The 27,865-nt window shown below is 40.4% G+C and overlaps 1 protein-coding gene across 1 annotated transcript in view; it reads right to left on the bottom strand.

The window, feature by feature from the left end:
- ACSM6 (acyl-CoA synthetase medium chain family member 6) overlaps positions 1-27,334 on the bottom strand; it is a 34,573-nt gene extending 7,239 nt beyond the window's left edge. Inside the window, exons 1-9 of the mRNA XM_002821012.4 lie at positions 27,269-27,334; positions 26,895-27,107; positions 19,472-19,682; positions 14,250-14,457; positions 10,902-11,045; positions 9,662-9,818; positions 8,775-8,857; positions 6,752-6,875; positions 1,758-1,838 (exon numbers count right to left, since the gene is read on the bottom strand). Of these exons, the coding sequence (XP_002821058.1) occupies positions 1,758-1,838; positions 6,752-6,875; positions 8,775-8,857; positions 9,662-9,818; positions 10,902-11,045; positions 14,250-14,457; positions 19,472-19,682; positions 26,895-27,086 (1,200 nt within the window). The 5' untranslated portion in view covers positions 27,087-27,107; positions 27,269-27,334. The remainder of the gene's footprint in view (positions 1-1,757; positions 1,839-6,751; positions 6,876-8,774; positions 8,858-9,661; positions 9,819-10,901; positions 11,046-14,249; positions 14,458-19,471; positions 19,683-26,894; positions 27,108-27,268) is intronic.
- Positions 27,335-27,865: the final 531 nt, after the last annotated feature.

Here is a 27,865-nt window from a genome sequence, read left to right as displayed (position 1 = left end):
AATTTAATCTATTAGTTATTGGTATGTTCTGACTTTTTAATTCTTTATGATTCAGTCTTGGTAGGTTGTATGTTTTTAGGACTTTATCCATTTTTTCTAAGTTGTCTATTTTGTTGACATATAATTTTTTTCCTTTCTTTTTTTTGAGATGGAATTTTGTTCTTGTCACCCAGGCTGGAGTGCAGTGGCATGATCTTGGCTCCCTGCAACCCCCGCCTGCGGAGTTCAAGCAATTCTCCTGCCTCAGCCTGCTGAGTAGCTGAGATTACAGGCACCTGCCATCACACCCAGCTAATTTTTGTATTTTTGTAAAGACGGGGTTTCACCATGTTGGCCAAGATGGTCTTGAACTTTTGACCTCAAGTGATCCACTGGCCTCAGCCTCCGAAAGTGCTGGGATTTCAGGCGTGTACCACCACACCTGGCTTTGTTGACATATAATTATTTATAGGGATTCTATAGGGATTCTTCACATTTCTATGGCATGAGTTGGAGTGTCTCCTCTTTCACTTCTGATTTTATTTCTTTGTGTATTTTTCTCATTTGTTTTTCTTAGTTCTAAGGTTTGTTGATTTTGTAGGAAGATTTTTTTTCTAAGAAAATCCTAAGGAACATTTTATTTTTCAATTTCATTTATTTCATTTTTGTTTATACTTTAGTATGCAAGGAACATTTTAATTTTTTCTTATTTTTTGAGAGGAAAATTACATGCTCATTTTATTCATGTCTCTAAATGCAAAGGCCCAAACAAATAAAAATTAAGAAATTCAATCCAAGAAAATAAAAAGAAGAAAGAAATGCAATGAAAATTTAACATTTGAAAATATTTTTAATTAACTCTATTAATAGAGAAAAACTATTTTACCTTTTTAATAGGATCAGAAAACACATTTAATATAATGTAGTACCTATTCATGATTATTGGAAAAAACAAACATATAAACCTCAATGTATTAGGTTAACTTCCACATCCTGTTAAATAATATGTAGTAAAACTGGATAGGCAAACAACAAAAAATAGAACTCTACAGTAAACATTATCTTTAACAAAATTGAGTCAATTTCAGAATGGTATAATAGTTAAAGTAAATACTAATATTTGTTTCATTCAGGTTGAGAACTTACTATTTCCTTTTGATCAATGTTAAAAAAAGGCGAGATAGGCGTGAAAGCAAAGGACTATCTTGAAATGAATAATGGTAATTTTATAACTGCTGCTAATTTGAGCCTGCTTTTATGTAATAAAATCCTAGACACAGCATTTGCCCTACCATCTTAGTATTGCTACCTGTGCCCATACTGTGAATTCAGCTACATCATTTGGGAATCACATTACAGTATTTATAATAATCGACACCTGAGCAGCTGACTAGTGGCTTAGACTTCCCACTTCAGTATATTTTTAGTTCAAGTACAGAACGCTTATTATGGTGCATTCAAAATAGTTGTCTTTATTTTGCACATCTTATTAATAGCAAATTTTTTAAATTTGATTTCTCTGTATTTGAAACTTGAGCTACATTAAAGGGACATTCTGCAAAATTGTCAGCATCTCCTTCCCTCATTCCTGTGTCTGGACTCTGTATTCCAAAAGGATATTGAGGTGGAAATAAGACAATCATGTGAGATTATCCTTGGGGTGAATTTAGAGAATGCTGGACTTTCCTCATTGCCTACCTTTATGTCAGAAATTTAGATAAACAACTGTAAGAGCTCACTTAATAATATCTGTCATAATCATTACTGTGATCTCCTACCTGGACAATATAAGGTGGCAATGGCTTCCCCAGAGAGCTTGGCTTCAATTTTATTGTGTTGGAAGTGGCACAGAGTAGACCCTGTTCAAAGAAATGCAGGCAAGTTTTTCTTTAAAAAAGCAATAAATTAATGGATCTAGTTATTGATCATAACCAGACATTATGTGCCTCCTAACAGAACAACATTACACAGTCTAACAAGTAATCTTGATTAAAAAAAATAAAGCAGGAGTGTGACTAAATTAACCTCTAGGTCAATTTACAGGAAATGCAGGGGAACAGAAGAACATGTAAACCATACAGCAATTAGCAAAATCCAGGCTGTGAAATATTCAAAAGAACCAACAACTCAGTTTTTTAAAATAACAAATTCAAGGGAAAAAGAAGGTAATGAGGAAATTCATAGATTAAAAGATACACAAAAGACTTATCAACTAGCCACAATGTGTGAGCTTAATTGGAACAAATGGTATCAAGAAAACATGCATGACTTAGATGATGGATGAAAATGTCAATGGTAGATATTTGTTAATAAAAGGCAATTACTGTTAACTTTCAGGTATAATTGGAGAATATGTTTGTTTTTTAGTGCTTGTTTTTTAAAATATACTAAAGCTATTTATGAAAAAATATAATTTTTGGGATTTTAGAGGAGTAATAAAACAGGATTAGGTAATAATTGTTGAAATGGGCAGTGGATACATGGGAATTCAAATACAGTTTTGTCTATTTTTGTCTTTTGAGATTTTCAATAATAAATGTCTCAAAAATAAGTAATTGTTGGCTGCTGAGAAATACTTTAGCATACATGTAGGGCACCCGAAAGAGGGCACAGAGGTCTACCTTGGAGGACATGAGAACTGGATCTTGGATGAGTCAACCATGGGTGTAATGGGATGGAGAAAATTTTATTTGTTAGAATTTTACCCCTAAAGTGCTGGGACTATAGGCATGAGCCACTGTTCCTAGCCTAGAACAGGAATTATTTCTGTCTTCTACGTAGTTATTTTTCCAGTACCTATTGCTGAGTCTTACATGGAAAGAGACTTAATATTTTCTTGTGTTTACATGCTAACAAATTGGAGCCCCCAGATTCTGAATGTTTTTGAGGATGGCCATAGTGATCTTTCTCTAGTGTACTGCAGTAACTAGTTTTATGGTTTCTTTAAGAACTCCTCCTTCCCTCCGTCTAATCTGATGGGACTATTAATCATGGTTCTGTAGAACCACTTTTTGACATGAACAAATGTCTCAGGTTAGGCCCCTTAAGTTACAGTCCAAGGGAAAAGCATATGACAGAAGCATGGACAATCAGAGTCTGTTCCAAGAATTTTCCAAAGTAGAGGTAGAAGTAGGGCTACTTTGATCTTGTCTGAAGGAGCGGTGACTCCAGAGTTGCTAGTGTTAATCTTGTTTGCTTTGTGGAAGAAACTCATCAGAGAACAACTCAGAGAAAAAAGCAGATGGAGCAACTGAGAGGGAGAGAAAGCGAGAGCTGATGTTTTAAAGAGTTTTTTTAGTCCTGGTGTTTTGGCCCCTCCGGTCTTGATTCCGTAAGCCTTGAAGCTGTTCCCAGCAAAATGGACTTATAATTTCCACTTTTGCTCAGGCTTGTTTGAAATACGTTTCTGTCACTTGCATCCCAAATAATGCTCACAAAACACAAGACTCCTTAGCTATTGCCAGTACATTACAATTAAATGGAAGATGTATGTTTTCTCCCATGCAGGCTGTATGACTAACTAAAAATGCCAAGTTTATTAGGTGTTGCTGGAATCATATCAACTTAGTGTATCAACCTTGCCTTATTTCAGATGTTCTGAGTGTCAGTTATATTTGTATTTCATAAAAAGAAAGATAAAGCCAAAATCATTATTGCCTAAGATGTGCTGTTTTCTTGCTAGACAGAATCATTCACAACCTGAGATCAGTGGGGAAATACAATGCAATGAGTCCTGGGTGCTGAAAATGTCAACTCTTTTGATGTAATTAAATGGATCTGTGAGTGTAGTATAGACAGAATCTGAGACAGAATTTGATCGTTTCTCAAGTTCCTTCTTTTACAGTTTTGAATTGTAACTTGCCTACCAAGCGTGAGCTTGACTATGAGGTCTCAAAGATTTGAACCTTGTGTTCTGAATTTTCTTTAGCTTTCTAAGTGAGGATGTTTCCTGAGCCATGTGGAACTACATAGCTCCACCAGGGTCCTCAAACTATAGACCTCTCCCCAGAGCCTGGGCTATCAATTTGACTGTTTTGTCTTCTCCCACAGAGTCTGAGGTTTTCCTAGTCACCAAAGAATTTTTTTGGACGTATAAGGACAGAACTAAGTCCTATAAAAAGGCTTTGGTGTTACCAAGATTATGGAATTCCCTTCTTAGTATAATTCATAAAAACAATAGTAATATGTAAAACAAATGTAAGAAATCCCCCTGCCCCCCCACCACAAATTCTTATTTTTCCCATGCTGGCTATTTGAATGTTTTAAAAATATTGGGTATTCAATTCTCTCAAAAATATTTTGTGTTTTTGCTTCTCAGGGAGCCTGTTTTATGGACCATCTAGCAGTGAATGCAGTTAATCCAGGCAACACTTCCCTATTTTCTTTTTTTTTTTTTTTTTTTTGAGATGGAGTCTCACTCTGTCCCCAGGCTGGAGTGCAGTGGTACGATCTTGGCTCACTGCAACCGCCGCCCCCCAGGTTCAGGTGATTCTCCTGCCTCAGCCTCTTGAGTAGCTGGGACTACAGGTGTGTGCCACCACACCCGGCTAATTTTTTGTATTTTTAGTAAATACAGGGTTTCACATGTTGGCCAGGATGGTCTCGATCTCTTGACCTCATGATTTGCCTGCCTTGGCCTCCCAAAGTGCTGGGATTACAGGCGTGAGCCACTGCTCCTGGCCCACTTCCCTATTTTCTATTGTTCCTATCTACCTGGAAAACACTGAAACCAATTCATGTAAAAATTTGGCCACCAGCCTAAGGTACCAGCTCTACATTCTTATCTGTGGTGTTTCCATCATATAAGCTTTTCTGCTTATTCTCATCCTCATGTTGCAGGAACGGGACTGTTTGTTCCCTGACTCTTTCCTTCCAGAAACTTTTCACAGTGCCGTCTAGATAGAACATCAATTCAGTGGTTAAGGAACTCTTCTACATCCACATCTATATCCTCTTTACTGGATGTTCTCTTCATCAGTTACCTTTCCAGAGACCTGGCTCTTCCATGGGAAGAGGTTTCTACTTATTTTTTTCAAGTGGGGAATGTTGATCCTTTTGTATTCCTTGGGTTTGGCATCTTTTGAGCTCACAATACCACCTTCTGACCATTACTTCTCTGACGCTATGTGCAATTCCCTTGTCTTTTTGAGATTCGTGCCATTTACATTTACCACCCTATACCACTCTTTGTTGTTATAATTTACCAACCTCTCAGTCATTCCTTATCCATTAAAGCCTTCAGCATGAGGTTCATGATCTTTCCTTTGACTCCTGGTCCCACTGTCATCCCTAGTGCCTCCTACATCCATATGAATGATCAGTTCTACCCCCAGTCTCTTCCTTCCTTGATCCTGATCTCCAGGGAATGTGATGTGTCTCCTCAAAATTTATGTGCTAATTCCCTACTGCTCACTGTGATGGTATTTGGAGATGAGGCCTTCGGGAGGTCATTGGGTTTAGATGAGGTCATGAGGGTGGCACCCTCATGATGGGATTAGTGCCCTTATAAGAAGAGATGCTGGGCATGGTGAATTGTGTCTGTCATCCTGGATATGCTGGGATGCTGAGGTGGGAAGGTCCCTGAGGCCAGGAGTTTGAAACCAGTTTGGGCAACATAGCAAGGCTGTGTCTTTGCTAAAAAATAAAATAAAATAAGTAGCAAGCATGGTGGTGCATACTGTAGTCCCAACTGTTTCAGAGGCCGAGGTTGGAGAATCTCTTAATCCCAGGAGTTTGAGGCTGCAGGGAGCTGTGGTCACACCACTGCACTCTAGTTTGGGGCAATAAAGCAAGACCCTGCCTCTCTTTAAAAACAAACAAACAAACAAACTGAAAGACACTAAAGAGCTTGGAAAGAGCTTGGTCTCTCTCTCTCTCCCTGTCCGTGAGAACACCATGAGAAGTTGGTAGTCTGCAACCTAGAAGAGGACTCTTCCTAAAACCTGGCCTTTGTGGCACTCTGATCTTGGACTTCCAGCCTCTAGAACTGTGAGAAAAATAACTTTGGTTGTTTAAGCCACTCAATCTATGATATTTTGTTACAGCAGCCTGAGCAGACTAAGACAATTATCTTCAGTCCTTTCAGTTCCATTGACATCTCCAGTGCCTTGTCTTCTCACCATTGACCTGCCTTTTCTTGAATTCCCTTCCTTCTCTGATCAGCTTAATTTCTTAGTCTTTCATCTTAATGCCAATATCCCTATATCCCTTGCCTGCTGCCCTTTTATCGCACCTTCTTGGCAAAATGTTAATCCTGCTTCAATCTAACTGTCCACTTTTACCATGCTTTTCATCTGTGTTTTAGAGTGATATTGGAGAAAATGACACAACTAAATAGTGACTTTGAAGATTAATGCTCTCCAACCTCAAATGTGCTCTTATCCTAACCCATTTCTCCTTTATTTTCATAATCTACTCTTTCTTCCATTTTCAGCAATGATAATTTTAAACATCCTCCACTCAGACTTCTACCCCATATTTTTTCATTCTTATCACATGACATTGCCTTATACTCCACAAAGAGGGCAGGAATTGTCAGGTGGAAACTAGTTCAACTTTCTGTTGTGAAATCTGTAAATCTGTAAATTATCTGTACCTGTAATTCTTTGTCTTACCATGCAAGAGGGGTCTCTCTAGTTTAAGCCATTTCCTCTTCCTGTGCTTAATATCCAGTTGTGCATTTCTAGTGCGTGCTTAGTGCTTTGACAGTGTGCTTACACAATGAATGGACAAGTTTGGTTTCTGGCTAAATAGTGAGTCAGCATCAACCTACAGTTTCCGTCTGCCCATAGCCTTCATAGATGTCCAACTTAGTGATGCGTTTCCAGTCCTCAATCACCCCAGGGCTGATGGGTCCTCCTGCAGCCACACAGTGCTTCAGACTCTTGAATCTGTAGCTGGAGAGGCATCAAAAGTTGTTCTTAGCCTCAGGGAATATTTCTACCAATAACAGTTCTGTTAGAAAGAATCTTGGAAAAATGATGCAGATATTCCAATACAGGAAATGCTCATTAAGTGGTGGTTGATGTTCTTAATACTACTCTATTAGATAATCTGTTCAGACACCCCAGTTAGATCAATCTCCATGAAGACTCTCATTTACTCTTCTGGACAAGCGGCGTTAATGTTAAAAGCAAATCAACCAGTGCTAACTGATGGCAGGAAGCCAGCCTTCTGCAGAAACCCTTCTGAGTTTTATTACCTCTCCCAAAGCCAGAAGTGTGTGTGAAGGACGTGTCAGCAATGATAAGGTAAAAAAGGAACTAATTTTCTGAAGTCTGGAGGTGGAAAGACAGCCACTAATTTTATAAACTAGGCTCAAAGTCTCTAGATATTAAAAGTTTCCACAGCACCCCGACATACATAGAATAGTAGTGAGCATTTTTTATAAACCCACAATTCATTTTATGTTTATTTGATTTTGGTGATGTCCAGTGGAAGGGTCAAGTGTGGGAAGATTATAGCAAAACTTTTTACGGTCTCAAGAGGCAGTGACCCTGTATATTCTGAATACATGAATGTACCATATTAATGGTAATGTGGTAGCTCATCTGTATTAGATAATAACTGCCTGCCCAGTTAGGTCCCAAGACTAAGCAAGACCAAATTGGAGAACTGAGTCTGAATTAATTCCAAATATACCATTACATCATTGCCTTTATATTATTAATTTCAGGGTATAAGTGAGAGGTGACTATTTTAAAATTTTTAAGTGCTTTTAAGGGTTTAAGAAATAATCTGAACATTTTATATGAGATGGAATGTTGCTGAATAAAGATATACCATATTTAATCATAGCGATTTTTAACTGCTCCACAAAATGCCAATGAACTAGGCGTTCCTTCATGTCAACATAATTTAATACGGTGGTATTGTTTGCTACCATGGTTGTTTCCTTCTGTAGAGTTTATGTCCTTGCCCACATAGCTAAAATGAAATTTACAGTTAAATGATTATTTAGCAAACGCTAAGTCTTGATTGAGAACTTGTGATTTCTCATTAATCTTTATCGATGATGATTGGCAATTCCACTTCTCAGTTGGTACCCTAGGGAATTGTGGGGTGTGTGCAATGATGCTCATTTCAGCAGCTTAGAGAAGATTCAACTCTTTGATAGGTACTTGGCTCATTAACATACAATTCATTCATACTAAAGAATACTATGCAATGATTAAAAATGTATTACCCATATTATCATAAATAGAGCTTTAAGGAATAGGGTGAAAAAAAGGCAAGTTTCACTATGATATAAACAGATACCATCTATATAATTCCACCCCAATATCATAATATGTTTCTTTTTGGATAGATGGATAGGTAGATACACATAGGTATAAATTTGTTTAAAAAAGGCCGAGAATAATTCATATCCAAGAGAGAAGGTGGTCTTTGTCTATAACTCATTTCCTGTTTGCTCTGAGAAATGAGTGCTGGCGGTGAATTACACATTTTTTTTCTTCAAAATGGGAAATGGGTTAATATTTACTTTTTGAATTAGAGGTAATATATTTGTCTTTAACGTTTATCTTTTTAAAGGTAGGTGTAATTATAAATTTTTTAACAAACTCGACCTTCTAATTATAATTTAATTTTATGTTCTGGGCCAAGATATGGATTTCAAGTTGCAAGGGAATAAAAAATCACACACACTAATGGAGTTATTGTCATGAATGGCAACAAGACAAGTGTGTTACCGGAGGGTAAGATTGGATCTACTTCAACAAATTAAGGGGTCCTAATTTTATTTATGGTACCATGAGTGGAAATGGACTCTCTCCTGAGGGATCCTCTCTTACCTGGTGAAACACTTGTGCTGAAGCAGTTCCTGGTACATCTCTGGATTTGCAGATAGAGTGGTGATGGGAAATCTGGACAGGACCTGGGCCCCAAAGGAAGGAAAAACAAAATCTGCATGTGAGGTGGGAGAGACAGTGAGACTGTGGCGGGGGTGCGGGGGGGAATGTCCAGGGAAGAGGGTCACGGACTTTGAAACTCAGCTTGGGAATGCCTTTCATCTCAAAGACTTAGTGACTCCCCACCTTCCACACCTTGGGAGAGAATTTAGCTTTAGCTCTGTGAACATAGGAGCTATCATGTTAATCACCGATAACTGAATGCATACATAGCGAGGCATTTACTTCTGGATCCAAGAAGACTTGTTTTGATCTTTGTTGCTTCAAATAATAAGCCTAGATATTGCCAGCAAAATTGTGGATTGTGCAGCAGTTGAGAGGTTAGCACAGCAGTGTAGAAATTGTGCTGTGGATTTCAGTAGACCACAGTTTAATTCCTAGTTCTGCCTCTGTGATTCCTTAGGCTAGTTACTTAACCTCTGTGAGAATCAGTTTCCCCAGTTCTTCCCTCACAGGATTCTTGGGGAGATGAAATGAAATAATCCATATGAAGTGCCAATAAGTAATCAGTAAATGATAACTGATATTAATATTATCTTCTTCAATATCACTATTGTCTTTTAAAAGTTTCCTTCTCAGTGATACAATGGAAGTAGCCAAGTCCTCCTAATTCCAAAGCCCCTAGGGAAGAGGGAGAGCATCTTCAAGTCAAGATCACATTCCAAATTTAATTCTTGATTTGCCCCATTCTGGGCATGAGTCACTGGGTCATTGCTAACGCCTCTCTCTGGCCTTTGTCCCACACATTCCACACTAGGAATTGGTCTTACATTTAGAACAGTCTCAGGGCAGAAGGTTGGCATGTGACACAGAAACACACAGGCTCCTTGGAACCAAGTTCCCAAGACAGCGCTCAGGGATAAAGATCCACCAAAGGCATCACCCAGACTCCACAAGACATCTGTTGGCTGGACATCCATCCACCGTCTAAAGAGAAAGAGGAAAGCCATTTGAATTCTCTTGTGCTGGTACTAGCAACAATAATACTTGCTATTATCAAGCACTGACCTGTGGGGAGAAACAAAGATCACACAAATGAAAACAAGCAAAGCCTATTTATGAGGTCACTTGGCCAATGGACTCCTTAAATTTTTTCAGTATCAGTCTTCATTGGCATGGCATTGCCTTCCAGGTTTTATGGCTTTCAGGGGTCTCAGAAGTTATCCAGTAGGCACTTTTATTAATTAATGGATTGATTAAGTCAGTGATCTCAGCTTCCCCTGTTTTATTTCTCTACCTGATATCTACTGGCCATTGTAGCTTATGAGAGTCAAAGACTTTGAGGTGAAGGTGAGGAACATACACCTATTTCCCCTAAGGGACCTTTGTGTAGAGTTTGTTAAGAGGACTTGAGCGTGGAGTAACAACACACAACCATTTATCTAAGGCAGAATTGAATGTAAGGTGGGGAAACTTAACCCCAGACAAACCAAGCTAACACAAATGCAAGCCAATTACTTCATTGCGTGTTTAACCAAAGAGAGTGAAATCAGTTTCAGTGCCCTTTGAATTTGCCGAGAGATACGGTATCCACGAGCTACTTAACTAATTTTCTTTAAAAAGGGGTGGTGTGATGACATGTGATTTTCATCTTAGAGGCTGACTCTAGAACCCAAACCCCTTATCAATTATGACTCTACCTCTCTGTTTATCACTACATATAGTGGTCAACACAATTGTTCACCCTGGTACTGGTAGCATAGAAAAACAAGTAACATCCCACAGTGTGTCTTTGGGGTGATCATCCTGGATCCCTCCCCTACTGCATGGAATCCCTGCTCTTCCTCTTTTCCCTCCTGCTTACTCTTAGAATTTTGAACTATAGTAATTTGCTTTTCATCTTTTGGGGTACAACCTCCCACCCTGCCCTAAGCCCTGTTCCTTCTCCCAATATTGACACTTTCTGCAGTCTTGAGTAAGAAACTCCTTTCTTAGCTTTAGTCCCATGAAGCTCCCTTTACCTGGAAGAGAGCAACTTTCAGGCCTGTACGGGCTGTGTGAGAACCGTACCTGGAAGCCTGGCTGAATCCCATTCCCAAACCGTACTGGGAATACTTGACCATTTTGGGAGCTCCTGTTGTACCCTTGGTGAAGAATATGGCCATTGGATCTTGGCTCTTGGTCCTCATGTAAGTCTGCTTTGGAGGGGCAACTCTGTAAGCCATGAAAGAGGCAACAGTGAGGTCCAAATTTAGGTTCTCTGACTGAGTGCCTAGGCCCTGGGTTTGCTAATCTCTGATTTTAAAAAATAACAGCTGGTGTCTTGATATATTTGAGGATTATTTGTTAGAGGAGCAGCTGCCATTTTTCCCTTAAAATTTTTTTGCATTAATTTTTGTTGCATAAGAAATATATGATGCATTTATACTCCAGCCTTATTTTTCTCAGTAAAAGACCCTCTTTATTCATTCAATTGCTCAAGTCAAAAATCTGTAGTAATCATTATTGTTCCTCTTTCCCCATCTATCGACTTACCTACCTAGCTATCTGTGCCACATCTTAACCATCACCAAGCCCTGACAGCTCTACTTCCAAAACATGTCACAAGTCTATCTCTCTTCACTATCCCTAACCAGGGATGGGACTAAGGTGGAGTGAGTGAAACATTTGCCACAAACATTGTGGTATTTAAGGGGATACCAGCAAATTTAGTAGTCAAATAATATTTTAGTGAAATGTTTTTAAATAATCAAAACTAATGCAAAAATCCATGATAAACAAAATATTGAAATTTGAAACAAAGACAGGACAAGAAGCACTTCCAGACTGTTCAAATATTCCCAGTATGATTTAGGAATGGGATTCAGGCCGGCTTCAAGATGCAGTCCTCACACAGCCTATAATCCAGATAGGCACTTGCATGACTCACTTTACCTGTCAGCCCAGTCCTGTCCCTGGTTCCAATAAAACTTTATTTATAAAAATAGGCAGCTTGTCTGTCACGAGAAGTTTACCAATTTGATTTTTTTAATTAAAAAAATTTAAATTATTCAATTGAAAAGAGTATACAATTTATAAAATTATAAATTATGAAAACATTACATAAATATATAAAATAAATATTTGTGGAAATTTAAAACTTCAATTATAAAAATTATTTTATAACTAAAATATTATTTCCCTCGATCACTGAATTTTTCAGTGCCGTTTTACATTTTGTGCCTGAGGTGAGTTCCTCATTTGCCTGGCCTGTTTTCAGTCCTGTCTCCACTGCCACCACCATGGTCCACACTGGCATGGCATCTCATCTGGACAACAGCAACAGCCTTCTCCTGTGTCCGTTTACTATCTCTCTTGTCTCCCATTTTTCAGACAGCAGTTGAGGGAGTTTTACAATTGTGGTTGAGATCAAGTCCTTCCCTTCAGTGTTTCCCAGACGACTCCTACATGACCTGCAAGACCTGCCGCAGTCTTCCCCTCCCTTGCTCTTCGGCCTCCTCTCCTGCTACTCTCTTCCCCACTCACCGCACTTCAGGTGCCCTGGTGTTCTTTCTGTTTCTCACACAGGTTAAGCTCGCTCCCACCTCAGGTCCTTTACCTCTGAGTTCCCTCTGCCAGGGACAGTGTTCCCTCAGAGCTTCCAAAGGCTAGCTCTGTCATATTCAAATCTCAGCTTATCCTCACCTCAGAAGGCACCAAATCTAAAATCATTCCCCCATCTCCACATCAGATCAATTTATTTAATTTGCCTGTTTTGTTTTAGAGTTTCTTTTGGAAACTTTATTATATTGATAATTTATGTCTTTTCTTGTTGTCCATTTGTTGTCTATAGTATAAAATCCATGAGGGTCAGGGTTTGCCTGTCTTGTTTACTTTTTTTTTTTTTTTTAAACATCCCTGGACATTGAAATATTGCCCTCTAAAGACCACATTTATAATTATCAAACTTAATATAGTGGTCCTGCCTTATCCGTGGGGGATGTGTCCCAAGACCCTCAGTGGATGCCTGAAACCATAAATAGTACTAAGCCCTATATACGCTATGCTTTTTCCTATACATACATACCTGTGATGCAGTTAAATTTATAAATTAGGTACAGTAAGAGATTAAAAACAAAAACAAACAATAAAATAGAAGATAACAATGTACTGTAGTAAAAGTTATGCAAATATGATCTCTGTACTCACCTATTTTGGACGGTAGTTGACCACAGGTAACTGAAACCGCAGAAAACAGAGCCGCAGATAAGGGGGCACTACTGTATTTGGCTAACTTGAGGATGAACATGGCATCATTTTGCTATTTTAGTAAGTATTTCCCCATATCCCAGTGAGGGTGAGGTTTTCTTTTGTGTAAACTTAAGGGGAACAAGTGCAGTTTTGTTACATGGATATTGCATATATATATGGTGAAGTCTGGGTTTTCAGTGTAACCATCACCAAAATGGTATACCTTGTACCCATTAATTAATTTCTCATTCCTCATCCGCTCCCATCCTCTGACCTTTCTGAGTCTCCAGTGTCTATTATTCCACACTCTGTGTCCATTTGTACACATCATTTAGTTCCCACTTATAAGAGAGAACATGTGGTATTTGACTTTCTGTTTCTGAGTTATTTCACATAAGATAATGTCCTCCAGTTCCATCCATGTTGCTGCAAAAGACATTATTTCTTTTTTTTTTTTTTTTTTGAGACAGAGTCACTCTGTCCCCCAGGCTGGAGTGCAGTGGTGTAATCTCGGCTCACTGCAACCTCGGCCTCCTGAGTTCAAGCGATTCTCCTGCCTCAGCTTCCTGAGTAGCTGGCATTATAGGTGTGTGCCACCACACCCAGCTAATTTTTGTACTTTTAGTAGAGACGGGGTTTCATCATGTTGGCCAGGCTGGTCTCAAACTCCTGATGTCAGGTGATCTGCCCACTTTGGCCTCCCAAAGTGCTAGGATTACAGGCATGAGCCTCCCGAAGTGCTGGCATTGCAAGCATGAGCCACCATGCCCGGCCATGATTTCATTTTTTATGGCTTCATAGTATTCCATTATATATAGTCTATATATAAGTTTCTTGTTATGTTTTTTGTAATATGTTTATATTTATATTACGTAATTTTTTACCCTTTCAGAAAGAATGGTTACATATGAATCAGAACATAAGACTTTCACTCAGACTGGGAACTTGTAGGTCAGACCAGGGATACTTGTGTTGGGGGTTACTCTGCTTTTTTCAGGACTAGAAATTGCCATTCAGCTTTTCATTCTGACTACTCACACCACCTTCTCATACATCATCTCATATTTCATAGAAATTGCCATTCAGCTTTTCATTCTGACCACTCACACCACCTTCTCATATATCATCTCATCTTTAAAAGTCAAACATTTTCTTCGTTTAAGCATCTCATTTTCAGTGTCCACTTACTGAATCAACTTCTTGAAATCCAACCACCCATCATAGCTCTTATCTGACACCAGGAGCTTGGTTTTCAAGGTGGGGCAGTCGGACACGGCAGAGTTTACAACTGGGGCCATAGCTTCATCAGCCACAATGCATTGGGCCTTAGACATGTGTAATTGGTAGCGAATTATCTTGGCAGTCAGCTGGGGGCTCCCAGGCACAAAGGTGATTCCTGAAAAAAATACAAAAGAAGGCTTCATTTTTATCTTTTGAGTAAAGAATTTTTCCTCAAGCATTCTGGCAGGCATGGATGAGGTCTCTGGGTTACCCTCTCTCTTAGGAGTCTCTCTTCTCTATTGGGTCAGTAACACAATGGCGACTGGGGAAAACAGACAGGCAGGAGACTGAGCCCACTGAAACAATCCAGTGATTAGTGGCTCTGTTGCTGTTATCCTTTCACCTCAAGCAGGTCCTGAATTTATATGGCTAAGTGTCAGACCACCAGTTACTTGAAATATAGCCTAATTTTGAAACTGTGATACAAAGGGATTATGAAAACTTCCTCTTTGTTGTTTTCTCATGGCTTGAGAATGGCTTTTGCTGTGGATTTCTGCATTTGCGCTGGAGAAAAGACAAAACAAAAAGACCTTGCTGCCTCTCTTCCTGGGCTGTTTCTATAGATTCTTCTGCATCCATAGAACACCTATTGTGGACCTCCTATGAGACTGGCATATGCTGGTTGCATTTGTGTGCCAGAGGCTCTTCTGACAGATGCTTCTTTTCAGTTTTCAAGCTTAGGGAACAAGAATACTTCTAGGATTAACTGGTGATGACCTTGCTTGTCTTGCAGGAATGCTTACACTCCCAACTACAGACTTATTGATTTTGGAAAAGGATCTGGTTTACTGATGTGGGCCCTTCTCACATACTGCACCTTCATCTTCTGTTTCTCACACTGAAATCTCTTGGGCATCATAAAATGTCATTGTTCATAATAGCCCAAATGTGGAAACAACCTAAATATCTATCAACTGATGAACTGATAAATGAAATACAGTATATGTATTTACACAATGAAATACTATTAATTCATAAAAAGAGTGGAGTACTGATACATGCTATAACGTGGGTGAACCTTGAAAACATTATGGTAACTGAAAGAAGCCAGGGACAAAAAGCTAGATGTTGCATTCTATTTGTAAGGAATATCTGGAAGAGGCAAATCCAAAGATAGGAAGTAGATTATTGGTTGCCAGGGTTTGCAGAGAGCAGGGAGTAGGGAGGGACTGCTAATGGGTTTCTTTTTGGGGTGATGAAAATCTTCCAGAATTAGACAGTGGTGATGGTTGCCCAGCTTTGTGAATATTCTAAAAACCACGGATTTGTACACTTTTAAATGGTGAATTTTATAGTATATAAATTATATCTCCAAAACAAAGTCATAGGAAACAGGATCTGGCATGAAATGGGGAGTTCATCTAATTCGAGTTACTCACTGGGCTGATGGGAAGGCCGAGGGACACAGTGGAAGAGACTTGTTCAGCATCACTGATTGCCATCTTATAGCTATCAAGTTATCCTTTAGCATTGAGTATATATATATATAGGAAACTATGCAATTGTGGGTGACACAAAGAAGTATCTTTCTTTAGATAACTGCAAGCACTTTCAAGTGCCCCCACCCTTAGATGAAGCATTTGAAGGGGAGTGCCAAGTAATGTTAATTTATTTTCCCTATTGATTAGTAAGAACTCTTTCTACATTAAGGCCATCGACCACTTATCTTTCATAAGTGTTGCAAATATGTTTTCATTTTGGCATTTGTCTTTGCCATGGTCTGAATTTGTGTGTCCTCTAACCCAGATTTATATGTTGAGATTCTAAACTCCAAGGTGATGGAGGTGAGATCTTTGAAAGGTGATCAGATCATGAGTGGAGGTCTCATGAATGGAATTAGTGCCTTTATAAAATAGGCTCCCAAGAGATCCCTCATTCTTTCCATCATGTGAGGATAGAGCTAGAAGGAGCTATTTCTGAATCAGAAAGTGGGCCCTCACTGACATTGCATCTGCCTTGATCTTGGACTTCCCAGCCTCCAGAGTTGTGAGAAATAAATTTCTGTTATATATGAGTTACTCAGTTGATAGCATTTTGCTGTTGTAACCCAAGCAGACTAAGGCAGTGTTCAAATTTCTTTTGTGGTGTTTTAAGAAAAATACTAGAACTTTATAATAGTAGAAACTATATCTAAAAAAGAATCTAACAGCTTTTCCTTTTGTTTACAGATAAAATGTTGAAATTTCTTGTGATAATGTCAGCGTAGTTTAAAAGCCAATTTAACTTTTTCATGTTGAGTAATTTATAATAATTGAGAGCTCTCTCATTAGGAGAGATGCATGTGTTGTTAGAGCCATCACTGTGCGGCTTTCTGGATGCTACCAAAAGGGCACATCAGATGTAATCACACAGACATATCTCACATATATGGAGAAGGGAGGAGTGCACCCTGGTCCCTCCTCCAAGTTGGCCACAGAGATGCTCCTTATACATTATAGTAATTTTTTTGATGAATGAAATTTTAAAAATTTCATTAAGTGTAGTACATCTTTTTTTTCCTTTTTTGTTTGGGTATCTGGTGTCATATTTAGAAAGCCTTTCCATGAGTTTATGTACTCACCTATATATTCTTCTAATGCTTAAGTCCTTTTCTAACATTTCAATTTTTAATAGTTCATTTGAATTTATTTTGGTACATTATTTGGAAATAGAGTTATGACATTTAACGTTTTCAAACAGTTATCTTTAAATCATTTAAGAATTAATCAATGCTGTCATTAATGGCTTGAAAAGACCTGATAAATTCTTTTTTTTTTTTTTTTAAATAGACAGAGTCTCATTCTGGCACCCAGGCTGGAGTGCAGTGGCATGATCTTGGCTGACTACAAACTCCACCTCTCGGGTTCAAGCGATTCTCCTGCCTCAGCCTCCGGATTAGCTGGGATTACAGGTGCCCACCATCACGTCTGGCTAATTTTTGTATTTTTTTAGTAGAGACGGGGTTTCACTATGTTGGCCAGGTTGGTCCCGAACTCCTGACCTCAGGTGATCCTCCCACCTCGGCCTCCCAAAGTGCTGGGATTACAGGCGTAGCCACTGCGCCTGGCCGATAAATTCTTATATATACTTTGGTCTGTTCTGAGCTTTCAATTTTGTTTTCATTCATTTTGCCTTATACCATCAATAAGCAATTTTAATTATCATGAGTGAAAATGATAGCCCCGCTTTGGACTGGTATGTGGCTAAGGAAATCACTATGTGTAACTTGGCCTCAGGTAGGAAGAATTTCTGGTGACCCAGACTGAAGTGGTCCCTGTCCTTTCTCAGACATGGATCAATTGTCCCTCAGGATAACTCAGTCCATTGGGAACTGGGGAAACACTGGGAGCCTGGATAGGCCTGAGGGTAGGGTTCACTCCCTTCCTCTCTTCTGCATGCTCCCCATAACTGACAGCTGGCATTCTCAAAGACACCTGCTCTTTGAATCACTTTTCAGTTTTTTTTTTTTTTTTTAAATCTAGCATCCCTGTTAGCAGGCAAAGGCAGTAGGCCAGGCCACTTGTGGCAACTCCTAATGAGTTTGGCCCATCTCAGGGGTACTTTGTTTTTCATAGGCACCTTCCAACTACCAAAAAATATATTCCTGTATCCTAAGAATAGAAAGTCAGGTACTATAGCAGATAAAGAGGAATGATATTGGGGGTGGGCTCCTTTCCAGTATCCTTCACTTCTCACATGTGAAGGGGCTCTTGATTGAGGCATTTCCTGTTTATGTTGGAGGAGTGAGCCTCAGGGGCATGGACGGGATGTCCACAAAGAGCAGCTCTATTCTGGCTGATCCCAAGCTCATTCAGGGTGACTTTCAAGGACTCTCTAATACTGGATGTAGGGCAGTGGTCTCCAACCTTCTTGGCACCTGGGTTTTGTGGGAGACAATTTTTCCACAGACTGGGGCAGGAGGATGGTTTTGGGATGATTCGAGTGCATTACATTTATTGTGCACTTTATTTCTATTATTATTACATTGTAATATGTATTGAAATAATTATACAACTCATAATGTAGAGTCGATGGGAGCCCTGAGCTTGCTTTTCTGCAACTACAGAGTCCCATCTGGGAGTGATGGGAGACAGTGAGAGACGATCAGGCATTAAATTCTTATATGTGGCGCGCAACCCAGATTCCTCGCGTGCACAGTTTACAGTAGGATTTGCACTCCTATGAGGATCTAATGCCACCTCTGATCTGACAGGAGGCAGAGCTCAGGTGGTAATGCAAGCAATGGGGAGTGGCTGTAAATACAGATGAAGCTTTACTCACTTGCCCTCTGTGCACCTCCTGCTGTGCAGCCTAGTTCCTAACATGTCACAGATTGAGGTAGAGGACCCTTTAGAGATATTCCCACCTTCTCTGTCCTTTTTTTTTTTTTTTTTTTTTTTTGAGACAGAGTCTTACTCTGTCGCCCAGGCTGGAGTGCAGTGGCACAATCTCAGCTCACTGCAACCTCTGCCTTCCAGGTTTAAGCAATTCTTGTGCCTCAGCCTCCTGAGTAGCTGGGACTACAGGTGTGTGCCACCACATGCAGCTAATTTTTTTTTTCTGCTTTGTGTTTTTTTTTTTTTCAGTAGAGTCGGGGTTTCACCATGTTGCCCAGGCTGGTCTCAAACTTCTAAGCTCAGACAATCTGCCTGCCTTGGCCTCCCAAAGTGTTGGAATTACAGGTGTGAGCCACTGCGCCTGGTACCCCTACATTCTCTTTTTTATAGTTGGGGAAACTGAGGGCCAGAGAGGGCAAGATGTGCATGCTCTGTCTGTTGTTTTGATGATGACTGTGTTAGGACAGAGGTCTACAGTTCCTTGAGGTGATAAACAGCCTATGAGCTAAGCGCTCTGTGGATTATTTACTCTTCACAACAGTTCTGTAAGACTGGACTGTAACAGTTCTATAAATATGGACTATTACTGTCTATATTTAATAGACAAGGAAACCGAGATTCAGAGAGGCATAATTTACAGAGGTGGTAAGTGGTGGAGCTGGGTTCAAATCCAGGCTTGTTTAAAGATCCCCCACACTGTGGGAAGAATTCAGGCATCAGATGGAGATCCCTCTAACATCTCCATTCTGTGAATAGTTGAGGCTGGGAGTCACATAAGCCTCCAACCCCTGTGGTCCCTCTCCCATGCCTCACCCAAGCGCACACAGGCCAGGCAGATCCAGTAGGCTTCAGGTGTTGGGGGCAGGATTATCATCAGCCGGTCTCCATGGCTAAGGGCACAGGTGTCTGAGAGGATGCTGGCAGCCTTCTCGGAGAGTTGAGTCATCCTTTCAAAGCTCCATTTGTCCTCTTCTCCTTTGGCACCAACCTTCCAGAGGGCGGGGTAAGGCCCTCTGAGTCCATCCTAGGCAGGGTGATGTTTAAAATACTGAATATTAGTCAGTGTGGACATTGGCTATGGGAGGCCACTTGCCAGATAGCACCCTCAAGTGGCTAGATCTTGAGAGGCCGGGATGCCTGGGCTTAGGGGGAGCTACTGTTTCTCAACGGGCGCAGAAATACTTAACTGTTTACTGACATGGCAGTACTGGTGGGTTTCAACATAATGTCAGGCATGAGCCTAGGGAAGAACCTCCTGAGAGAACTCAGCATGTAACGTGAAACCAGCCCTGCCCAGGATGGCAGAGATTTCTCTGGGCATAAATCCCACTACTGGGTGTCTACCCAAAAGAAAAGAAATCATTATATAAAAAAGACACCTGCATTCATGTGTTTATGGTAGCACTCTATTCACAATAGCAAAGTGATGGAATCAACCTAAGTGTCCATCAGTGGTTGACTGGATAAAGACAATGTGGTATACATACAACATGGAATATTACTCAGCCGTGGAAAAGAATGAAATCCTGTCTTTTGCAGCAACATGGATGGAGCCGAAGGCCATTATCCTATGGGAAATTATTCAGAAACAGAAAACCAAATACTGCCTGTTTTCACTTATAAGTGGGAGTTAAACAGTGGGTACATACGGACATAAAGATGGAAATAATAGACATGGGGAGGCTGGAGGGGAGTGAAGTTTGCAAAATTACCTATTTGGTACTATGGTCACTATTTGGGTGATGAGTACACTAGAAGCTCAAACCTCACCATTCTGCCATCTATACATGCAACAAACCTGCACATGCACCTCCTGAGTCTAAATTTTTTTAAGAAAAGATTTCTCAGGGCGTGATCCTGTAAGTAGAGAAGAGTGCCCTCCTCCTAGCCCATAGGATTCTATTCCTGCCTTCAAATATACCTGTCTTCCAATGCAACTTATTTTTCAGTGGGACAAGTTTTGAGGGGGAAAGAATTTAATTTCCAATACCTTTTAGTGAATGCATGGATGAAGTTACCTAGAACTTTCAAAGCATTTCCATTCTAGCTGAGCCTTCTCCTCCTTGACAAACAACATGGGTTTGTCCTCTTCTCTCCCTGAGGATGGAGGGAAGGAGGGGTCTTTTCTCCCTTTTTTCCTTCTTTCCCTCCTTTATTCCTTTTTTCCTCCTTTCTGTCCTCTCTCTCTCTCTCTCATCTCCTTCCCCCATCTCTCGCCTCTTTCCCCATTCTTCCTTTCCTTCTCTCCTACCTTCTGAACTTAATTTCTTTCTTCCTTTACAACTTTCTTCCTCCCTTTGTCTTTCTCTTGCCTTTCTTCTCTTTTTCTCATCCACCCTGGAGCAGCCCATAGAATTGCTACTTTGTTCTGACCCGTTTAGAGTTTCTTAGTATGATTATTATTATTTTTATTATTATTATACTTTGTTTTAGGGTACATGTGTACAATGTGCAGGTTTGTTACATATGTATACATGTGCCATGTTGGTGTGATGCACCCATTAACTCGTCATTTAGCATGAGGTATATCACCTCCCCCCAACCCACAACAGTCCCCGGTGTGTGATGTTCCCCTTCCTGTGTCCATGTGTTCTCATTGTTCAATTCCCACTTATGAGTGAGAACATGTGGTGTTTGGTTTTTTGTCCTTGTGATAGTTTGCTGAGAATGATGGTTTCCAGCTTCATCCATGTCCCTACAAAGGACATGAACTCATCCTTTTTTATGGCTGCATAGTATTCCATGGTGTATATGTGCCACATTTTCTTAATCCAGTCTATCATTGTTGGACATTTGGCTTGGTTCCAAGTCTTTGCTGTTGTGAATAGTACCGCAATAAACATACGTGTGCATGTGTCTTTATAGCAGCATGATTTATAATCCTTTGAGTATATACCCAGTAATGGGATGGCTGGGTCAAATGGTATTTCTAGATCCCTGAGGAACTGCCACACCGACTTCCACAAGCGTTGAACTAGTTTACAGTCCCAACAGTGTAAAAGTGTTCCTATTTCTCCACATCCTCTCCAGCACCTGTTGTTTCCTGACTTTTTAATGATTGCCATTCTAACTGGTGTGAGATGGTATCTCATTCTGGTTTTGATTTGCATTTCTCTGATGGCCAGTGATGATGAGCATTTTTTCATGTGTTTTTTGGCTGCATAAATGTCTTCTTTTGAGAAGTGTCTGTTCATATCCTTTGTCCACTTTTTGATGGGGTTGTTTGTTTTTTTTCTTGTAAATTTGTTTGAGTTCATTGTAGATTCTGGATATTAGCCCTTTGTCAGATGAGTAGGTTGCAAAAATTTTCTCCCATTCTGTAGGTTGCTTGTTCACTCTGATGGTGGTTTCTTTTGCTGTGCAGAAGCTCTTTAGTTTAATTAGATCCCATTTGTCAATTTTGGCTTTTGTTGCCATTGCTTTTGGTGTATTAGACATGAAGTCCTTGCCCATGCCTATGTCCTGAATGATATTGCCTAGGTTTCCTTCTAGGACTTTTATGGTTTTAGGTCTAATGTGTAAGTCTTTAATCCATCTTGAATTAATTTTTGTATAAGGTGTAAGGAAGGGATCCAGTTTCAGCTTTCTCCATATGGCTAGCCAGTTTTCCCAGCACCATTTGTTAAATAGGGAATCCTTTCCCCATTTCTTGTTTTTGTCAGGTTTGTCAAAGATCAGATAGTTATAGATATGAGGCATTATTTCTGAGGGCTCTGTTCTGTTCCATTGGTCTGTATCTCTGTTTTGGTACCAGTACCATGCTGTTTTGGTTACTGTAGCCTTGTAGTATAGTTTGAAGTCAGGTAGCGTGATGCCTCCAGCTTTGTTCTTTTGGCTTAGGATTGACTTGGTGATGCGGGCTCTATTTTGGTTCCATATGAAGTTTAAAGTAGTTTTTTCCAATTCTGTGAAGAAAGTCATTGGTAGCTTGATGGGGATGGTATTGAATCTATAAATTACCTTGGGCAGTATGGCCATTTTCACGATATTGATTCTTCCTACCCATGAGCATGGAATGTTCTTCCATGGAGTTTCTTCTTATAACAATGAGAATTGTCAGGGTTGAGATAGGCCTTCCCCAACCCCTTCTCCTCCCATGACCAGTAACAACAAACACAACTATATCTCTTCCCTGCCATTAATTTTTATTTTCTTGTCAACCACATTTTGATGTGGTTCAGGCCTAGGCCATCAGATATAATTTTATTTATGTGGCTATGGAAGTAATTTTTTTTTTGTTGTTGTTTTGTTTGAGACAGAGTCTTGCTCTGTCGCCCAGGCTGGAGTACAGTGGCATGATCTCGGCTCACTGCAACCTCTGCCTCCTGGGTTCAAGCCATTCTCCTGCCTCAGCCTCCCAAGTACCTGGGACTACAGGCACACACAGCCATGCCAGGCTAATTTTTTGTATTTTAGTAGAGATGGGGTTTCACCGTGTTGCCCAGGCTGGTCTTGAACTCCTGAGCTCGGGCAATTCACCTGCCTCGGCCTCCCAAAGTGCTGGGATTACAGGCATGAGCCACTGTGTCTGGTTGTAATTTTCATTTTTGTTCTATAATATCTTTGTGCGACCCCAGTAAGAGCTCTGCTCACATCACTCAAGCACCTTTAGTGGTTTGCCACAGCCCATCACGTCAGGTCCAAATTCTTTGGCTTCCTGTTTTTTTTTTTTTTTTTTTTTAGGGTGATATGTAGGGAAAAGAAAGAGATCAGACTGTTACTGTGTCTATGTAGAAAGGGAAGACATAAGAGACTCCATTTTGGAAAAGACCTGTACTTTAAACAGTTGCTTTGCTGAGATGTTGTTAATTTGTAGCTTTGCCCCAGCCACTTTGCCCCAGCCACTTTGACCCAACCTGGAGCTCACAATAACGTGTTGTATGAAATCGAGGTTTAAGGGATCTAGGGCTGTGCAGGACGTGCCTTGTTAACAAAATGTTTACAAGCAGTATACTTGGTAAAAGTCATCGCCATTCTCTAGTCTCAATAAACCAGGGGCACAATGCACTGTGGAAAGCCGCAGGGACCTCTGTCCTTGAAAGCTGGGTATTGTCCAAGGTTTCTCCCCATGTGATAGTCTGAAATATGGCCTCGTGGGATGAGAAAGACCTGACCGTCCCCCAGCCCGACACCCGTAAAGGGTCTGTGCTGAGGTGGATTAGTAAAAGAGGAAAGCCTCTTGCAGTTGAGATAGAGGAAGGCCACTGTCTCCCGCCTGCCCCTGGGAACTGAATGTCTCGGTATAAAACCTGTTTGTACATTTGTTCAATTCTGAGATGAGAGAAAAACCGCCCTGTGGTGGGAGGTGAGACATGTTTGCAGCAATGCTGCCTTGTTATTCTTTACTCCACTGAGATGTTTGGGTGGAGAGAAGCATAAATCTGGCCTATCTGCACGTCCAGTCATAGTACCTTCCCTTGACTTAATTATGACATAGATTCTATTGCTCACATGTTTGTTGCTGACCTTCTCTTTATTATCACCCTGCCCTCCTACTACATTCCTTTTTGCAGAAATAATGAAGATAATAATCAATAAAAACTGAGGGAACTCATAGACCGGTGCCAGTGCAGGTCCTTGGTATACTGAGCACCGGTCCCCTGTGCCCACTGTTGTTTCTCTATACTTTGTCTCTGTGTCTTATTTCTTTTCTCAGTCTCTTGTCCCACCCGACTAGAAATACCCACAGGTGTGGATAGGCAGGCCACCCCTTCATGATAGAAGTTACTGATGAACAGACTAGTACAAATGAAAAAGAATGAAAATACCAAGAGTTTATGTACGTATGAAGAAACACGCCCTACCACACAATGCCATTGAATGTGGGAGTTGGCACTTTTTTTGTAGAAGGCAATCCAGAAATGTGTTTTCCAAATGCTCGTGTAGTGCATTTGATGGAGTAATTTCACTTCTGGTAATGTAAATGAAGAAAAGAATATAGATGCACAAAGATATTCATTTCAGCCTTGCTTACAGTAGCAAAAAAAAATTTGTAAACTACTTAAAGGAGTAACAATAAAGGATATATTAAATACATTTTGGTTCAACACTCAATGAAATACTTTATAAACATAAAGATATTAAAGTATTAAGTAGAATATTTGTTGGTGTTGAAAGGTAGTTTCCATATCATATTGTTTCCACATTATATTATTTCTACAGTGCATTGTTTCTACATCATGTTATTTCCACAGCATAGTGCTTTCACAGCATAGTGTTTGGCAGAGAAAAAGAGCAAGTAACAAGTCAAGTAACAAGTGTGATTCCAGGTTACAAATAGTTATATATAGAATGACTCGCCATTTTTGTGAAACCGGATGATCTATAAAAATCAGTACAAAAGAAATATATATGAAAATTACCAGTGGTTATCTTTGGGTGATATTCCATATTAAAATTTTTTCATGTTTACCAGTATTTTCTAACAATTCTATAATGAAGTGCTCTTAAATGATAAAGGGTTGGAGCAGATGATTTGTAAAGTTCCTGCTGACTGACTTTTTGGGCACCTGTGATTGATGCCCCAAGTCACTTCAGACAACCAATGTTTAGTTGTGCTGACTGTGTGGCTTTTGGAGCCCAAGCCTTTGCTCACACCTGCAGCCCTCTGAATTCCTTGGCCCCCAATTACTGCTCATCTGTCATGCCTCCCAGCCTGGAAGCTTCTGCTGGGTAGGGCCCAGCTGGGCCTTTGTCTGTAATCCATATGCTTAATCAAGAGCTGAGCAAAGGAACAAGGCTCCACATGGTGCCAGATGCCATGCGGGCACAAAGAGATAAAAGGCACAACGCTAGCCCTAGAATCTTACTGGGACCCAGGACTCACACATAGTGCCTGGTTGTAGAACACAAGCTAAGAAAAGCAGAGGAGAGAGAAAGCAGCACAGGCCGGGCTGGGAAGGCAGAATGGGTGGGGAGGGCACCCCAAGAAGGGGCACAGCTCAGCAAAGGTGAAAGCACCCCAAAGTCCTTCAGGATACATGCCTCAAACCTTTTCAAGGAGCTTTTACAATCCTTGCTCTACAGAATTTTTGTTCTTTGGCCCAAATGGGTAAAAATTAAGTCTCCTAAACAGAAGTCTTCCCTCTTATCTAACCCTGGTTGATGCACCAAAGGCAATAAGTATATTTTGCACAAAGACAATGAATTACTATTTTGTCCACTTTCCTTACTCCTCCCAAAGCGGGTGATGAAGGTGGGGAGGGCCAGGAAGGGGCCTGGGGAGGGGAGAATAGAGGGGCAATCAGATATTACACATGCAAATAACTCTGGCTGCTCACCCTCCACACTCACTGGATTCTCCTGTGGGCACCACCAGTCCCACTTGACAGAGGGAGGAAGTGAGGCTCAGAGAGTTAGAATGACTTGCTCCAGAGTCACCTAGCCAGAGAGTAAGCAAGGCCACTCCACGCAGCAGCGCCTTTCAAAATTAGACTGCTTCCTGCCTGTTTTCTCCTCATAAATCAATACTCTTCCCTCTGACCCTATACCTAGCCAAACTGTTCCTGAATACTCTTCTTTCTTTCCATCATGTCTCTACTCATGTGGTTGTTCCTGTCTAGACAGTCTTTCCCTTGTCTTTTTGTTGAAATTCTTCTCATTCTTCAGGATGCAGTAAATACCTCCTCCTTTATCAAATCTTTCTAAATTCCATTATCCAGAGGCATACTTATATGTATTTTCCTTGGCACTTCTTTTTCAGCACTTTGTGGCTATCATTTGCTTTAAAGAAAAACACTACACAGTAAGTTCCTTTAGTGTTTGGCTTCTAAAATTTTGTATGTGCTAGAAGATGCTGAAAAATGTTGGTTAATTAGAATCATATCTCTTTGACAATAATATTACTAGTGATAATAAAAGCTAACTTTTATTGAGTGCTTTCAGGGTGCTGAGTCCTGTGCTAAACACTTTTTATTGATTGTCTCATTTAATCTTCTCAACAACACTGTGAAAAACACACCATTAATATCTCCATTTTACTGATAACAAAACTAAGGTCCTAAAAGGCAAATAACTTGTCCAAGTTTGCATGGTTGTTTAGCAGCAGAGCCAGGATTTCAATGTAGAACCATCTGGCTGTCAAGCCTATGTTCTTAGTCATTTTGCTATAATTTCTTTTCTCTGAATTTGCACTTTATAATGCCAGCCATAGATGGGATTTGAATCTCATAATCTTTGGACACTTTACCAACTGGACTTGGCCAAAGTTTCCAAGTTAGAAAACAACAAGTTTTACCTTTTCCAGCTGGGACCACTGATCCAACACATCCTTTGCAAAATTAAAGTTCTGAGAAACTGCTTGGACTAGGCACCTGGAGTCATGAGGTCTGATGGTCTGAGCAGAACATTTTCGGTTTGGATAGCAGCAGGCTCCGAATCCCAGTCTGAAACTCCGGACCAAGGAGAAGGGTTGAAATCGGCCTAGCATTTGGGTCAGACAGGGAACTACCTAGGTAAATTGAGGAAAAGACAGGGAGTAATTGAACAGCTGAGAGAGATAATCACTGAGGTTGTAGTGCTGAGAATGAATCCATAAGGCAAACAATTTCCTTATGAGTACAAGCAACAGTCAGATCATTGGAGATGAAGCCCATGAGCACAGATACTTACCAATTCCAAGAGGAGTTTCTGTGGGGGGCTTCAGATGTTGGGAGGATGGTAGAGCTGTTGCCTTCTGTCTCCTCTGAGAACTGCTTACCTCTTATAGTTTAGTTGCCGGCTCTGGGGAAAAAGGCATTTCCTTGGTGCCAGCACAAACTAAGTCCTGGCTCTTAAGCCTAAAAGGCAATCTCCTTTGCTTCTGGGAGATGAAAATCCATGGGCTGTGAGCTAAGTTGAAGCAACGGGTGTGCCTTCCTTTCTGATATGATGTCAGGAGAAATAGGTCACAGATTACTGTGCCAAGTGTGGTGAAAAGTTGATGGACACAGAGTTTAAATAAGATTTTGTTGCTTACAAAATCCTGCACTGCAGAAAGGGAGAAGGGCGTTGCTTATCAGCCAGGTGAGGTAACCACACTCTGCCTCTTTAACCCACTGAGATGACAGGACTTTTTTTTTTTTTTTTTTTTTTTTTAAATAGGCACATCTAAGGCCCTCCAGGGATTGCCTCTCAAGGTAATGTAGGTGAAAGTCTTGTAAAATCAGGTACGGAGCCAGATCTCATGATCCTCAGCGGAGGGGAGTGGGGGAGGGTCCACCTTGGAGT

Source organism: Pongo abelii, chromosome 8 (assembly GCF_028885655.2).
Source record: "Pongo abelii isolate AG06213 chromosome 8, NHGRI_mPonAbe1-v2.0_pri, whole genome shotgun sequence".
NCBI classification, from domain to species: Eukaryota; Metazoa; Chordata; class Mammalia; order Primates; family Hominidae; genus Pongo; species Pongo abelii.
Note: the sequence above shows the minus strand (reverse complement) of the source record. Positions and strands in the feature narration are given on the sequence as shown.